At 31.7% G+C, this 15,220-nt stretch overlaps 1 protein-coding gene and 1 non-coding gene across 2 annotated transcripts; one reads left to right on the top strand and one right to left on the bottom strand.

The window, feature by feature from the left end:
• Positions 1 to 495: 495 nt before the first annotated feature.
• On the bottom strand, positions 496 to 10,579 carry LOC125826233 (respiratory burst oxidase homolog protein A). Its single transcript, XM_049505554.1, has 14 exons — positions 9,698 to 10,579; positions 9,460 to 9,619; positions 9,102 to 9,150; positions 6,843 to 6,956; positions 4,389 to 4,811; positions 3,860 to 4,246; positions 3,674 to 3,769; positions 3,051 to 3,166; positions 2,560 to 2,727; positions 2,260 to 2,419; positions 1,892 to 2,092; positions 1,689 to 1,817; positions 1,426 to 1,504; positions 496 to 1,340 (listed from the first exon to the last, which is right to left on the bottom strand). Exons 1-14 carry the CDS (start codon positions 10,395 to 10,397, stop codon positions 1,231 to 1,233), a joined length of 2,892 nt encoding a protein of 963 aa, XP_049361511.1. The 5' UTR covers positions 10,398 to 10,579; the 3' UTR covers positions 496 to 1,230.
• Positions 10,580 to 14,451: 3,872 nt separating this feature from the next.
• LOC125827230 (U6 spliceosomal RNA) lies at positions 14,452 to 14,551 on the top strand. The gene has a single exon (XR_007442980.1). It is a non-coding gene; the product is annotated as a U6 spliceosomal RNA (small nuclear RNA).
• Positions 14,552 to 15,220: the final 669 nt, after the last annotated feature.

Genomic DNA, 15,220 nt, shown 5'->3' with positions numbered 1-15,220 from the left:
TGGAAATTGACACAGAATGCCCACTAATGCCCAAACCCAACTAAACTTGTAAATCAAGATTAGGCTTCCATAGAATTTTGAAGCCCATATACTAACATGAAGAAGCCTGGCTCCAAAGTGGTTTGAAAGATTTCTTTATGACAAATGTACTCTTCTACTAAACACTTAGATCAGAGCAATTTAACATGTTGTATAAAGTTATTTGCTGCATCATTTGAGCTGTTAATTCTATTTATTATGAGTAATTATCTTTAAGCTCACCTTAGAGTATAAATATTTGACACTTTCTGTTAAAGATATATGCTTAACCATGTCACTTATACTGTATGATAAAAAATGGAGTAATTGCTAACTTAATAAAATTAACTTGCTACTCCCTAATACAACAATTATATCTCAATCGCATACAAGTTGTACATGATACTTTCTATCAATCCAAAATCTGTGAAATTTTGAGAGGACATTGAGAAAAAACTTAAAAGAAATCCAACGAAATCGATGAGATATTTCCTTTGATAGTACCTTCCTCCAGATTAAAGAACTACTACAGATAAACTTTACTAATAAGAATTGCATATACACGTATTTTCTATCCTCTTATCTAATAAGTAGTATATTAAAATACCCCAAAAAATACTCACAAAGCAAAAGAAAAAGAAAAAGTAGTTACTACATAGACATTTTTTGGAAGGATTCCCTTAGCCCCAATATAAGTTCCACCAACAAAGCTATCAGTCCCCCACTACTCCTACTAATATTATCTTCTTCTTTCAAAATTGTATTTTGTTTTCCCCATCCAAGCCATGATTGTCTGTCCTTTCATGCTTGCCATTTTCATAGTGTTTCTTTATCAAGAAGGTCAACTTCTTATTAGTTGTTTCCCACTATTCTCATTCTTTATGTGTATTGTGACCATTCAATTGTCGTCTTTTTTTTCCTCCCATATTCTAAGCCATCTGACCAAAGCAGAGTCTCCCTTTTGGAGTTCTGAAGTTTGGTATGTGATAACAGATGACTGAATATACAAAACCTATACACATATCATATTGGTATGTATTTTCTCTTTAAATATGCTTCCTCCTATTATGTACAATTTGTCTCTGACTTATTCCTTACTAATGTTATATCTTCAGTAGAATCATCAAATCAGGTACCAAAGATAGATGTGGTAAATACTGGTTTACCGATGCGTGTACCGTTGATGCAAGATTAGTTGTACTCCAGGGCCTTCTAAAAATGTTCTTTGTGAAACTCGAACTTCGTTGTGCCTTTTTGGTTAAACTCTTTGCAGAGTTTGCTGAGTTCTTTAGCTAATATGGGTGCACCGCAGTAGAAAACTCCTGCTCGAAAATAACAAACTTGGAATCAACTCGCCGTAAAACAATGACAATTTTCAATGTCCAAGAGGTCAAATGATAATCATACCTATTCTTGCATTTGCATGCTTGGTTAAGGTCTTGGAAAATACTTTCCTCCAATTCGGTCTGGCGAAATGTGTCCTCACCTGTTGATAAATAGTAATCAGCGAGAAATTCAATAGCTGAAGCAACGTTAGGCATTGATTAGTTATTCCATGTCTAATTGTATCATAACTTGTGCTATTGGGTAAGGTCTAAACGGAAAGAACTTACTGCCTTAAGACTGAATTGAGTTAAAAAAATATAACTTCAAGATGTTAAGAAGCTTACACTGGTGCCTGATACAATATCAACCCCATTCTTAGCATGGTTAAGCGCCTGGACCATGGTAATGAGAGCTGAACGTGCATCCCCTTCCTCATAAACACTCGTTAAGTAGTTATGCATCTCGATGACCCCCTGAACATCATGGGAATATCATAAATATTGAGATAGAAACGAAATAAGTTGAAATTTTGGACATTTTGCATTACCCTTTGATCAAGTTCAGCCACTTCGTTCATAACACCTTTGAACCAATCAAATGATCCTTGCTCCCGGGTCACCCAATAAAAATATGCATTTGTGGTTTTTAGAGTACTCTTTCTCTTTTTTGGAGAAATCTTATTGAGAGCTGGTTGTTCACTTGTTGCAGCGCTCATGTCTGAGTTCCCACTGAAATCCGAGACTAAATCCTGATAACAGAAAATGAACATTAGACCTCTTGTTCATCACGCTATCCCGAGAAGACAACAAAAAGCAGAATAAGACAGAAGATGCACTGTAACATGACAAATGAAGATTGTTCTACTTGAGCAAAATTATGTTAAATGTAACACCATATGAAGATATAGAAACTCACTGCTTGCTCCTCCATTGTGACGATGTTTTTGAGCAAGTCTTTCAGGATACTTATAAAGGGAGTTGCTCCAATGCCAAGACCAACAAGCAATAAGACATCATACTTTCGGTAATCTTGTGCTGGAGCTCCATAAGGTCCATCTATTGATAGCTTTGGCAAACTGAGATTTAGGAGTAACTTTTCGCATTAATAATAATAATACATCCAAGTTTACTCATATACTTACCCGAAATCTTTTGATTCTTAAATAATACACGGAAGCTAATCTCCATTTAAGTTTAAGTCCTTGTAGAATTATACCTTGTTTTGGTGTTTTCGTCAGCTCTGAGCAGGCCACTCTTTCCAGCCTCTGGCTGCTCGCAAGCCTCGGAAAACACCCGCTTGAGTTCTTGAGTCCAGTCACCAAGTTGTCGGATATGAATGCTCAAGTAGTCATCCCCAGGAGCTGAAGTAATGGAAAATGGATGCCTGGATATTGAGCATGTAGAATCTCAGCAAATAAGCATACTTAGTCTTATAAAATGTTTAAGACAATATTGGAGATGACTTAGATTTGCATCCCCCTTCCCCTGCCTCCCACATTCTGAACACAGTTCACATATTTTATCACCATCCTACACTTCCATCAAAGTGCTAGTGTCACTATTCAAGAGAGAGAACAGGGTAAACAAACAACTCTGAATTGGTGCAAATGAGAAACTCTGGTGGTTGTGTAATATAGTAAATTTGAAACCTTTTTGTTCTGTAGGGTAATGAGGTTAACTACAATCTAAATGCTTTGAGTCACTTACCACTCGAATGGAGAAACAGCTGGACACTGGACAAACATATATTGTCCACTCTTGTATCGAAATTGCGGAGGCTTAGACATTTGCAGAGTAAGGACATTTCCAGGATATATTGCTACCTGCAATAAATTGTTAAAGTTTAAACATAAATGAATAAAATGAGAGAACAAAATGTTTGATTCAGCATTTGCATTAAGGGGAATGTTATTCGTGAAATTTAGCTGCAAAGCATTAGTCTACTAACTACGACTTGTAGTATGTTGAATTTAGCTACTAAATGTTTCTAATTTACTATTTTCTACGTATAACTACGCTTGTGTAAAGTGTGAGCTCACATAACTGGCCTATTTCAAGTCTAGATAAAGGAGTAGAGTTGTAGTAAGATGACATTCAGAATAATATTAGTAGGAGTAATGCATGATGAATCTGCATCCTCCAAACTAGCTTGGGTTTAAGGTGTAGTTGTTGCTATTATTGTTTTTTCTATTCCTTTTTTTCATTTTGTGATTGAATTTCACCATGTGAATTAGCTAGGATGTCCAACATTAAAATCAGATCATATAAAGAACATCCTGATTCCAGAAATCTAATGCAAGTGAAACGAAATGCTAATTTCAGAAGCTTACTTTTAGAAGCCGGACTGTATATAAGCCTGATCGGAAGAATCTAAGAGTTCTTTCCCCTGAGTAGAGAAGTACAGGAACTGCTAGATACATCCATGTCTGAGAACAAATACATGTTAATGGCATGAAAACAATTAAATTACATCAATATTATTAAAAAGGGAGAGCACAAGAACTCAGAAGATATACCGTTTTGGAGTACCAGTTATGCACAAGGTAGAGGAATGTGCCATGGATGATCAGTACGATGTAGACAATGATGAGAAGGTGGTGCGAGTACCAGAACGCATTGAAACCAGTGAGTCTATCAAAAGGTTTGGGAAACTTAATGAGGCTCCGCCTAAACCATCGCGTTGCAAGAGTGAAAGCAATGGCCATGAGGATTACCATTAATATTCCTGTCACACCCTCCACTCCTTTAACAAGATCTATGTACTGAGGCTGGCTTGGGCCAAAATCATTCACCAAATATTTCTGATAATTCGTATTATTTGCATGTATAAGCTTTGGGAAATCACATACAAGATGATTACCGGCATGGAGTATGATACCAGTAACAATGGCTGCAGCAACAGTCTGCACACAGTAAAAAAAAATATGAGCAAATATTAACCCGCCTATTGCAATTTACAAATTATCAGTTAGTCTTACTATTGCAATTTACAAATTATCAGTTAGTCTTCTTAAGGAAAGAAGAGAATGAAAAGGGGCAGCCTACCTTGTGGAAGTTGATGTTGTCATCAAAGGGTACAAAACAGCTCAATTTAGTAGACCTGAGGAATGTAATGGTGTTCCTGCAAACTGGCAGCAATATCAAAGCCATGTTGAACTTTAGAGTCTCAGCAGCACCTTTAGCTGTTAGAAGGCAATAACCCATAACTTGAAATGCACTTTTCTTTTTGTACTGATAGAACTTCCAAAGAAAAAGCCCAATCATTATCAAAATCCACAAGACCAGAACCCAAATTCTCTTCCAATTCTCTTGCAGTGAATAGACAAGTTTTGTGCTTATTCTTCTTATTGGGCTTCTCTTCCTCAACCCTTGCAGGTTTTGGCTCAAAGCTTGGCTTGTGTAGCTTAGTGCTTGACTGTAGTTGAGGTAAGTGTCCTTTTGGAGGAGAAGTGTTTCCAGCTGCCATAGCTGCATTATCATCATGATAAAACAGAGCATGCAAGAAATATGATCAGTAAGTTAATCATATTTCTTATTCATCCATAAATGGGTGTGAATTTAAAAAATTTAAGTCATTACAAGTTATTAGTCTTATTTTTCAAATCATTTGTTCCACTAATTATGAAATTTTACTTATAACACATGACAAGAGAGGTGTCCGGATCAATTGATCACACTTGGACTACTTCACCAAATATTTTCTGTTTTACTGCCTTTCCATAACACAAGTATTGAACAAATATGTTGCTCGACTCACTAAAAATATTACTGCATCAATATCAAAATTTTCAAATATGCACTATTCTCGGAAGACCTGATACACTTCCATCAACCCTATAAAAAGCCTAATATAATCGATAAAATAAATAATAATCATTTAGTATTATCTATTTCTATAATATATAAAGATAATAATCAAAAGTATACTTAAACTATTATTTTGGCGAATTTTATTTCAATTATTTTTCTTCCGCTTTTTTTAAACTTTAACTATCGTTAAAATTGCGTTGGCGAAAGTACACGTGTTTGAGCGCTCGAAACGCGCATTTGATGCACAAAGGGGAAGGTCCACATGGGATGTCAGGACCGCCAACAACGGTAATGGTCATATATTCTCCACCTTCTAATGATGGAGGAACCATAGACCTTTGATAATCAGAAAACTAGTGCTAGTACCTTCTTAGACTTAAAATTCAAGTATATTCTAGAGAAAAAAATATCAATTTAGTTGATAAATTACATTCAATTAAATTTGAAAAAAAGGAAAACTATATAATAAATAGAGAAAAAGTAGGTGCATTATTAAAACTACTACACCTGTTTCAATTTGTTTTATATTTTATTCCAAGTGGCCAATTTTGAAGTTTGAACTAATACTTCACTTGACATTTTCAAAACACATTTTCAAAGTTTCGAAAATGGTAGCAGGCATGTTTAGGTTACTAAATCTTTTTAAGAGATGGAAAGTAGCATATATCTTTTTAAGTGCTGGTTATCAATAAACTAAAGTTTTTGCATTATGTCTTGCTCCAGGTACATGGCTGAATTTAGAAGCCAAAGTAGTGGGGGTGGGGTGGGGTGGGTGGATAAATAAAATAAAGTAGTGCACACATTTCTCACTGGTCATTCCACTATAGTCTATATTCCATGATCAATCTTATTATGGCAGAGCATCCCCTAAATTAACATGTTTCTCTTAGTTTGATGAAGAACAAAATTTAAAATAAAGAAAGAATTTTAAATTAAGTACATATAAATACAAAAATGCTCATTAATTATTGTGGTATTAAACCTATCACGTAAGAGGCTAAAACTTCAGAGTTATCAAATATAAAAAGATATTTTATTTTTTTTGAACAAACTAAAGAAAAAATAGTACTAATACTTATTATAAATTAAAACAAAGGATAATAAAAATCATAAATTTCTGACCAAGGATGTGACAGCATTTTTCACTTTCCTAAAATATTGAAACTAATCTTAAGTACATACGGTAAGCTTAACCAACAAAAATTAGGTAGCGTATTTCTTTGTAGTTTGAACAGATCACCTCCTTATAACTTCAGTAACCTAATTCTTTTCATATTTCCTTCACTTTCACCTTTTTTTTCTTCCTTTTAGCAGATGAGCCAGCAGAAAATAGGAAAGAAATGAAAAGAGAAACTGTTGAACGACTACAATTTGGCAATTTATTTAGAAAAATAGAATGGAAATGGTATTATAATATGGAAAAATATTTGTTGAACAACACGGTTTCTCAGTGTCACTCCTTTGTCGTCTAACAAACTTGGACTTTAAATAATCTTGCAAGTTTAATGCAATAAATTAGTTGCAACCATTTTGCATAAGTCAATAACCAATCAACTGATAGTAATTTAGTTAATTATAGGAAGAGTTAGTCATGATAAGACGAATTGACGTGCAAGCAAACAAAAAATAAAATAATTTGTGTTACTTTGCAACCCCCTTAACAAAAGGGGAAGGGTGAGAGGGTCCTACCTCAATGTAGCCAAGTCTTTCAGGATCTAATTCTTCCATGATCAGAGCTGCATACTCCTCTGCTTGTTCTTTTAATCTTGATAATTTGTTTGCAGAGGCACTTAGCATGATGATCTACATTATTCATCACATTAAATATTAAAAGGCTAATATTTTCTGTTTGTCGTTTACAATACAATAAAGCTAATTTCACTAGTAAAGGTTGTTCCAGTATTGATATGAAAAAAAATTCTTAGTAAAATACTTTCTCCCTTTAATTGATTTTATGGGGCGCAAAATCGAATTAGTTAGAATGATACTAGACACAAGACTAAGTATGAAAGTAAAAAAAATAAAATCATACATGTCCAGAAGATTAAGAGCCTATTTAGATTGACCTGTTTTAGGTGCTTTTAAGCTAAAATATTTTTTAACAAAATGCTTTTAAACATTTATTTCTAGTCAAAATAACAAAAATAACCAATAAGTCAATGGCTATAAGTTATCCTCCAAGAAAGTTTTATCACCTCAAACTATTTAAATTATCCTCCAATAAAGTTTATCATCTCAATCTATGCCAAATGAAATTTAATTAGTAGGAGATTTGACTTGGTATTTCTTTCTCCAAAAAATAAGAATTAGATTGTCAAATACTAGTAATATATATTGTTGGAATTTATATCACAAACTAAAAAAATAATAAGAAATTAGATTTGGCTTGTAGTAGGCAAATAAATACTTTGTCCACCCTCATTTAAATATGGAGTTTTAATCCATCAAATGTCTTTTCAATAATTTTTCAGGAACATAATTGGGCCAAAAGACATTTTATTTTAAAGGGAAATGGGAAGAATAAATAATTTTAAAAACAAAAGGTACTTGAATTAGAAAAAGGTTTGACAATATACAAATGATATATGTTTACTTGACGAAAACGCCCCCACCAACTCCAATGAAAACGATGTTTTAAGTGAAAAGATAAACAAAAATGTTGGGATTATTTGCATAAAGAGCTTTTATACATTGACGTTCCACTATCTGAGCCAGACAAAAAAGTTTCTAGAACATGGGTAGCGTCAGACAGCAAGACTAGAGAGATTATGCAATGAATTATAAGTATTAATTAACAAAATACGTTTATAATTATATTTGGAGTCGTTGATTCTTATTATTTTCTTATCTGGCTACCTAATCATCACGCCGAACACATATTATTTTATCCCATTACAAGAAAAACAGAAAAAGAAAAATAGGGATTATAAAACTTAATCCTAACCACTTCGTAGTATCGTTTTTAATTTAAAATGCATGTGTTTGTATAAGCACAATGAATTATTTATGCAAGTCAGTACACTTTTTATAAGGCAAAGTCAGCGAGACATTTTAATGAAACCACAACCTGACAGACTGTTCTCCGAAAAAATTACTTTATAAAGGCTACATTAATTTTTAAAAATAATCCTAAGCTTAAGGTTAATCAAGCAATTTCCTTCTTTCTCATAATTTTTTTAACCATTAAAAAATTTAACACTGAAATTTAGGTAAGTTGATTCTCGTAATCTGAACTCAATATATTATTCTTTTGGGACAAAAAAAAAAACTAGGAAAAATCCTTTTAGCCAAAAAAATTGGCCAGAATAATATTTTATCTATGTTATTTTAACTTTTTGAATATTTTTATCCTTTTAACTTTTATACTTTTTAATTAAAAATGAAAAAAAGATCACTTTATTTTAAAATAAAAAAAATATTATACACTTTTAAAATTTTCTAGCCATTTAGCATATAATCTATCTAGTTATTAATATTAATTTCTTTTTTTAAAAAAATATTCCTTAGACTCAATTAATATGAAGGTGGTTAACTAAAAAATTAAAACTTTTGAAATTTATCGTCTAAACCTGGACCTTTATGTTGCCATACATCATTTTCTTAAGGATAAAAGAGTAATATTAAAGTTAAATTATTTTTTCCAATTACAAGAACATAACATTCTTTTTCAAACAAATTAAAAATATAAGAAATTGTTTGGATAAGAGATAAGTGAGAATAATCTCAAGATAAAATGCAAGATTATTTTATCCTACATCTGATCAAAGATATTTAATCTCAAAATTATTTATCCAACTATTTACACTATTATTATAGTATAAGTTATATTACCATCCACGTACCAAACAACTCCCAAGTGTGCCACAAATGAAGTTGTATATTCATCGAAATTCACTTATACTTTGAAGAGGGAGGGAATATAGCAAAAATACTATACTGAATATTTACCTCTTTTACTTCTTCTTCACCAATTCGACCATCTTCATTCTTGTCCACCCTATACCATACAATAAAAACCACAAGGATTGTTACGTGCTGTAAAATCTAAGCACTATTTAGCCCTTTGCAGAAGAGTAATTACTTACTCTATTAGATAGATAATGACGTGCCACTTAAATATTCCGATTTTTTTTTGTCAGTTGTCATGCAGTAGTGGATGAGTGTTCCACGTGGAAAGCAAACAGTAAGTTTCTCTCTCTCTTCACGTTTTGTTTACTAAAACTACTTTTCTCTAATTTTACTTAAGATAATTAACTCTTATCTTACTACTACTAATTAATTAATTAATTAAGTTAATGGTGCGTACATGTCGAAGAAGATCTGAAGCCGAGAATCGAAACTCTGATCGGTGATTTGAGACCAATACTCATACAACTCCTCCTTGCTAATCTTATCAACCTTCAATCTTCTTCTTCTACTCAAAGCATCAAACAATTCCAACGCAAATTCCTTCGAATCCTTCATACCTTTAACCAAATAATTAATCAAAATTAATGTAATTAATCAATAATTAAACTGTAGTGGTCGCCGGCGTTAGTACTTACCGATGCATTGTGCGAAATCGGAGCGATAAAGGTAACCGTCTTTAGCGAGCTTAGCGAAATTGTTTTCAACTTCATTCCATCCGTTAGTTTTGTTATTGCTGATGAATTTGAGTCCACGAAGAGCCTTGTGAGCGCTGGAACGAGTCCGATCGAGCTGAGCGCGCTGCCGTCGTAAAGCTCGAGCTGCTAAAGCCGAATCTACACCGTTGCCTGTACCGACGACGGCGTTTTGGAAAAACGACGCCGGCGAAAAAGTGCGAGACGCATGTCCATGGCTCCATGAGAATCTCCTTAGCTCCGCTTTAAGCTCTTGCGAGAAATGCTTCGCTTTCGCGACAGCCTCAGCTTTCAACTCCTGTGAAAACTGACGTAATTTATTCGATGTACTCCGACGCATCGTCGGCGATCGAGTTTCCGACGTCGATGTCACCGACGCCGGCGTTTCAATCGATACTCCACCAATACCGACTCCGGTAGCAGGATCAGAAGCATCAATGTTGATTACAGTCGCCGGTTCAACGCTCCGTAGAATAATCGTATCATCATCCTGAAGATCAAGTATAACTTCAACAAACTCCTCGGAAACAAAACCGGAAATATTCCCGGAATCAGTTCCCGGCGATGACTCACCACTTAAATCCTTGCCGGAAGATACCGTATCCGACGTCCACCGGCGTTCATGCCCAGGTAAACCCCTCATTTGTCCCAAATCAAAGCACAATAAATAAATATATGTTGAAAACAGAGTTTTCTGCAGAAGCCTGACCAAAAGTTTTGGTTATTTTTATATACAGAGAGAAAGAAAAAGAAAGAGAGAGAAATGGATTTGGCTTTGTATGGAAGTTTATCAGAGCTTTCTTAAAAATGGTGAGGAAGTGAGGGTCCTTTCTGAATTTTGTTAGAATAGGTTGAATTTATATATAAATAAAATTTTAAAAAAGTAGTAACCATGCATTTGTAATTGTGGTGACTCGTATAGAAAGAATAGATGTTCATATCATAGTACCACATAGTACTAGTAGTACACGTAAAAAAAATCAAAGAATCAATTTCTTTCGACAACATCTTTTTAATCGAGCTTATCTAGTATAAGATCAAGTTTATTTGATAAGCATCCAAAAATAACGACACCAAAACAAAAAAAAAGCATGTAATAAAAATCAGAAATCAATTTCTTCTGTTAACGTCTTTTCAATCAAGCTTGTTGCATTAGAGTTAACTAATATAATTACAAATTATTATACAATAACAAATTCATTAGATGAGCATTCAAAGAATAAAGACCGCTAACAAAAATAAAATAGTACTTGTAATATTATTATTAGTAACAAAAATGAACATCCGTTGGGGTCCTCTTCTTCACAGTCAAACTTATGTCATAATATACAATGGTTATTGTGACTTTACTAATTTAATAGTAGCAGAAACTTTAATGGATGAGTAACAAAAGTTGGAGAAAAAGATGTGTAAACAATATATAAATTGTTGATACTATATAGGGAATCATCATATTACATTACAATAATAATAAACAAGTTATAATTTACCAAGGTTATAATAATGGAGTAGTAAAATATTCTTTTCGATTTTATTAAAAAGCATTGTATCTTTAATATCAAACTTGTATATACACGAAAGTATAAATATATAGCTGCCGCATACTTTAATTAGCCAAATAAAGATTAACGAAAGAAAAAGTCTCAAATTAATAGACATTAATTAGTCCACTAACAAAAGTTGCGTGCCTTTTTAAGGGATGAAATAATTTTTATCAAGCAACACTAATTAATTAATTAAATTGTTACAACTATGTTAAAGGAATGAAAATATCTTTTATTTTTCACATAACGTGTATTGAATAGTTACGTATCTTCTTGCAAAAAATAGTTATGTTAGTATTTTTCTCTTGTACAATACAACACAAAGTTGACATCACTTGTTAATTTCCTTAAAATCATTCTGTAAAAGAAAGGGTAAAGATTAATATGGAATACATTAATATGTATATGCTGTTAAATTAAATCTGTATTGTTCTATATACCTATATCCTATTAAATTGTATTTGTACGGTTCTGATATGTATACACTATTAAATTATATTCTGCATAATCTAGTATGCATACATCGGTTTATCGAATTTTTGTCATTAACAGTTAGGTTTTGATTTTCGATTTACCTAATAAGAAAATGCTCATTAAATAAATATAGGACTTCTCACTTTTCTAATAATTTGACGTGATATAATGAAACAAGCAAATCAGTTGTAAATGTTTTGATATAGTGAAACAAGAAAGATAATATTTAACTATGTAGATTGTATCGTAAAGTATGATATAATGTCTAGTTATGTTAAATTATTAATATTTTTAATACTTATGGAGAGTAAAGTAGTAAATTACTACCGTCTTAATGAGTTATCGGTTGACCCAATAATCCAATACTAAAACTAGAAACCGAATCGATAACCCAATTTTTTTTATTATATCATCAAAAATTCGTTAACCCAATAACCCAGTAGCAACAACTCAATAACATTTTTTTCAGTTCAATTATTGGTCGATTTGGTTTTTGCACGCCCCTAGTGCCAATTTTTATAGGGAAAATTATGCAAAACAACAAACATTTAGCCTATATTAGGCACTATAGCTACAATTTAAGAAAATTGTAATTCGCGGCTATAGTTTCCCCAATTCTTCTTATTATTTGTATAATTCGCGTGATTTGTATAAATCCAGTATTTGTATATATCACTTTCTGATTGTATAAATCCAGAATTTTGTATATGCGTACTTAGCTATTTGTATACGATTTATGAAAAAATCATAATAAATTACCCTAGTTGTATATTGCAAGCGAAATATATAAACGGAGTATTGAAAAATTCTAAAATGTATAACTACAAAATTTGTATATATTTACCCTATTTATATTTTCGCAAGCGAAATATACAAACAAACAAAAATATATACAAACGGTAGCCTCCATAGCAAATAACACTATAGCTATAAAACGCAATTATCAAAACTATAATTATAGAGCTTTATTATATCTATTATGTTTCTTATTTCTAAAATTTCCTTATTTTTCTACCCCAGACATGGATAACCCAATAGGTCAATAGTATATAACCCAATGGGCCAAACAGCAATCCAAAAATTAATTTTGAGATTGATAATTATACATTCGAAAGAATTTAAGCTAATAATTCAAGAAGAAATGTGTCAATATTGTTTTTTTCTTTTTATTTGTATGTATATGAAAAGGAGGGGTAAAAATAGTGATTAAGTCGAAATAAATTAGCTTGAACGAGTTGAATTATTATTCATCAATGGAATAATATATATTTTAACCTGTTCAAATTCAATCTATCCATCTTTTATTTTTTAAAAATTATGTCAAATTAAATAATATTTTATAAATTAAAACGGAGAGAATAATAAATAAATGCATTTGCGCCTCCGGTGCTTGGTGTTGCATTGACCCTTATACGATCACATCACGGTCAAGAGTTAAAAAATATATTCAAGGTCAGTGATAATATATATTATCAAGTCAGTCATACAATATAATAAATAAGTTTTATGATAAACATCAATTAATAACCTCAAAAGATTAATTGCTAACTTGCTATTACAAGTTGGAATTTAGAGGTAATTATTAATACATATAATTTTAGTTTCATGAGAGGAGATTTGACTAATAAGAGATAAACATAAGGTAAAAATGACGATATAAATTTCTTGTTTTGAAATGGTCCTTATAAGTAATTTCGTTGAATTCAGATATCTCGTAAAATTAATTGAGATATGTATAAGTTGATTCAAACTTTCTAATTATGTATACCAAAAAAATGTAAAATGGTCCATATAATATTATTACTACTATTGGTAGAACTTAACAAAAGATTTTAAAAGAAATCTGAACCAAATCGAAACTAAAAGCACAATTAAGTGAAATTACTTCAAAAAGTGGAAAGCCTAATGTTTTGCCAAACAATTTCTTGGACCCTTAATTGGTAAGAAAGTATATACATGTTTCTTGCAATTAATTATATAATATAATTGATAGAATATTGATTAAAACATCATATGATTCATGCATGTTGAAAAATAATTTCACTTTTTTATGTGTGTGTTTTAACTTTGTTGTTCAGTAGTCACGATGGAGTCTCAGATATTTCAAAATGTCTTTCAAGGAATATATGTGTGTGAGTTAGGATATATGGTAAAGTAACCCCAAAAATTTTGAACATATTTTAGAGGTAGAAAACAAATTTAACTCATCTTATAATAGAGTTTTATTTTTAAATTCGATAAAATTTCAACGTTTACAAAAGTACAGTGTTCGAATAATTTACCGAATTTAATTGGTATAAGAGAATATATTGACGCTATAAATGTTAAGACATTACTATATATAACGTAACCAAATAATGGTTCATATTAACAAGACATTATATACATAATATATATTTAGACAAACAATATCTTAATTGTTATTGCTTCTCCCGACATGTATGAATATTGTTATGACCATTTCGTTTTAAGTAGTTTTTCCTCTTTTAATTAAAGGCTAAGATTTAACAACTTACTAGATGTGAATTTATCAAAACAATGAAGAAAAATGAATGAGAATTACTTAATTAGGTAAATTATAACAAAATTCAAACATAAAGGGGTGGAATGAAACGAGTTTATGGTGGAATTTGTGAGTTGGAACACAAAAACAAAATCATCATTAACCTTCTAGAATTGATTCCCTTCGGAGATATTAATAAAATTGAAACAATACAAAGAAGATAGAATAGCCTGTGCACAAGGATGATATACACCTATCGACTATCGAGAAATTGTCCATAGAATTAATTAAATTTCCGAGAAAAAGTACTAGACATGTGGGATAACAATAATAGGGAGAGTCTCTCTAACATAAAATGAAGACAAAAATACAACATCATGAGGTGTAAAATAGAATATGGACTGGAATTTGGATATCTCTTCTTTAATTCATTTTCTTTTCAGTCAATCTCTTTCACTTGTGACATTATTAGGGTAAAAGGATCATATTATAAAAACGCGTCAAGTTTTATGAGGTTCAGTTTCTTCCTCTATTCTAACGAACTAGCAAAGTCTTCCACCAACCAACGCGGGTCATGATGGAATGATTAGGATCTCTCCACCTTTAATTCAAAGATTTTGGATTCGAATCTTGATCAATATATATAAAAAAAATCTTATTGGAGTATTGCCTCAGAATATTCCTGCAATGCACGATCCAAATATATTTGGACTCAAATATAAATATCGAACAACGATTGGAAAAACAAAAAAGAAGTCCTCCACCAAGTCATTTGAGACACTGACCTCCACCTACGAATACCTTAGGTTGACAAAAGAACTTTGACGATATCTATAGCTAATTCTTGTTTTTGATTGCTCTAGTGATATTCTAACTTTATACAATGACATTTACTAGTGGTACAAGTCGTAAAATATTCGATATATGTAGATATATATACAACCT

The sequence above is a fragment of the Solanum verrucosum genome, unplaced genomic scaffold (assembly GCF_900185275.1).
Source record: "Solanum verrucosum unplaced genomic scaffold, falcon-dt-bn FXZP01000060.1, whole genome shotgun sequence".
In the NCBI taxonomy this organism is placed as follows: Eukaryota; Viridiplantae; Streptophyta; class Magnoliopsida; order Solanales; family Solanaceae; genus Solanum; species Solanum verrucosum.
This window is presented reverse-complemented; position numbering and strand designations above follow the sequence as displayed.